The following is a 1,588-nucleotide window of genomic DNA, read 5'->3' on the forward strand; positions in this document are numbered from 1 at the left end:
TATGTGTATTTTTATATGTATACGCTGCTAAAATGTAATACTTTTGTGATAACACAATTTTGCATACCTATACATACATCTACGCGATCTATGTTTGAAGCGAAGGTAGCATAAGAAAAATAGTCACTTGTTTAGCTAGCAAGTTAGCGTTCCTTCCAGTACAAACTACAGTGTTCTTGTAGGGATAATAAAATATTTTGGGAAAAAAAAGAGGGGGAAATTTTTAAATAAAAACTGCGCACTAATGTAAAAGGTTGTAGAAGCTTAACAACCCTGCTATTGGAGAAAACATATGGTTATTGTTTTCAATTTTTCCGAAAATGGCAGCGAATTTTTGCAAAAGATTTTTAGCTGCAAAAGGTTTAATTAATGTAAATAGAAATCTTAAAAATGTGCAACGTAATTACGGTTACAAAAACAACACCTCGCATCAACCATCAAAAACTTATGGAAAATATTTATGGATTATTGGCGGCGATGCGACTGCGATCATTTGCATAAATTTATTCAAATCCGGGACTAATTCAGTGAAAGCATTTAATATGAGACACTCAAAGGTGAATACTTTTCCAGATAGAATAAACTTCTATACAAGCTCTTGTCAAAGGCTGCCGTACAAAACTGATGTTAATGACATATAGAATAATTGACGTCAAATTTCTCGAACAGCTTAAATGCTGGAAACCATTTAGTCATTCCCATTTTCGTCCATTTATATAAAATCCTATTTCCAAAAGCCGTTCTATGAATAACTGTATTAAGCGAAGTCGTGCAAGGTATTTAATAGTGAGCCATATCTCACTGTATTAATCTTTTTTTCAAATCTATTGCAGTATGATGAAGATTCAACAATAAGCAAATTAACAGCACGTGAAAGACGTTTTATCAAGTTTGCGTCCAGTGAATATGACGGGCAATTATACATGACACCACAAGATTTTTTTTTTTAGAATCAGTTGTCGAACAAGAACCCAGACGTAAATATATTAATGAACACACCAAGCAACTTCCTGCTTAATTCCAAATAAATTTGTTGTTTTATAAAATGAAGCTCGCTTGAAACGTCGCATACTAACTGAACGTGATATAAATTCAATGCGTGATGAAACTTCACCGTTGAAGAAAGGTTCAAATCAATTGTCTAGATAATTAAGGGATCGAGGTAGCTTCATATACACATAAAGTTGAATTTAGTGTTTTGGGAAAAAATCTCGTCTTTTTCTTTTAGGCATTATTTCCTATACCGAGTATTTGTTTTTATTATCAATTTTAACAAGTAAGTGAAGCATATATCGGAATTAACGTTCGTATGTATTAAAAACTCTGTGGAGAATGTGAAAAACACCATAAAAAGAATTAAAAATTATTTAATTTTTCTTGCACTCCTAAACAATTATTTATAATAACAGGTGTCTTTCCTTGATTTGCTTGACTACTCTATACCAGCATTTCAGGTTGTCTGTCTGAAGTTACCAATGCAGTTCACAGGAAAACAGTGAACCGTGAAAGTTTGATTTCAATTTTTGATTCTAATTTCTAGTTTCATCTTGTCATCTCCAATGTTAACCAATTTCAACATATATATATA

At 31.9% G+C, this 1,588-nt stretch overlaps 1 protein-coding gene across 2 annotated transcripts; it reads left to right on the forward strand.

Annotated features, from left to right (window-relative positions):
- The first annotated feature begins 205 nt into the window (after positions 1-205).
- Positions 206-1,387, forward strand: LOC119643222. 2 transcript variants are annotated; one of them, XR_005248241.1, is made up of 3 exons: positions 206-776; positions 834-1,162; positions 1,229-1,387. XR_005248241.1 is itself a non-coding variant. In XM_038042568.1 (3 exons), the coding sequence occupies exons 1-2, from the start codon at positions 321-323 to the stop codon at positions 948-950; spliced, it is 354 nt and encodes a 117-aa protein (XP_037898496.1). In that variant the 5' UTR covers positions 206-320; the 3' UTR covers positions 951-1,162; positions 1,229-1,387. The 2 variants fall into 2 exon arrangements, 1 of the variants encoding a protein (XP_037898496.1); XM_038042568.1 differs by having other exon boundaries at positions 206-557.
- The last annotated feature ends 201 nt before the right edge of the window (positions 1,388-1,588 follow it).

The sequence above is a fragment of the Glossina fuscipes genome, unplaced genomic scaffold (assembly GCF_014805625.2).
Source record: "Glossina fuscipes isolate IAEA_lab_2018 unplaced genomic scaffold, Yale_Gfus_2 59202, whole genome shotgun sequence".
In the NCBI taxonomy this organism is placed as follows: Eukaryota; Metazoa; Arthropoda; class Insecta; order Diptera; family Glossinidae; genus Glossina; species Glossina fuscipes.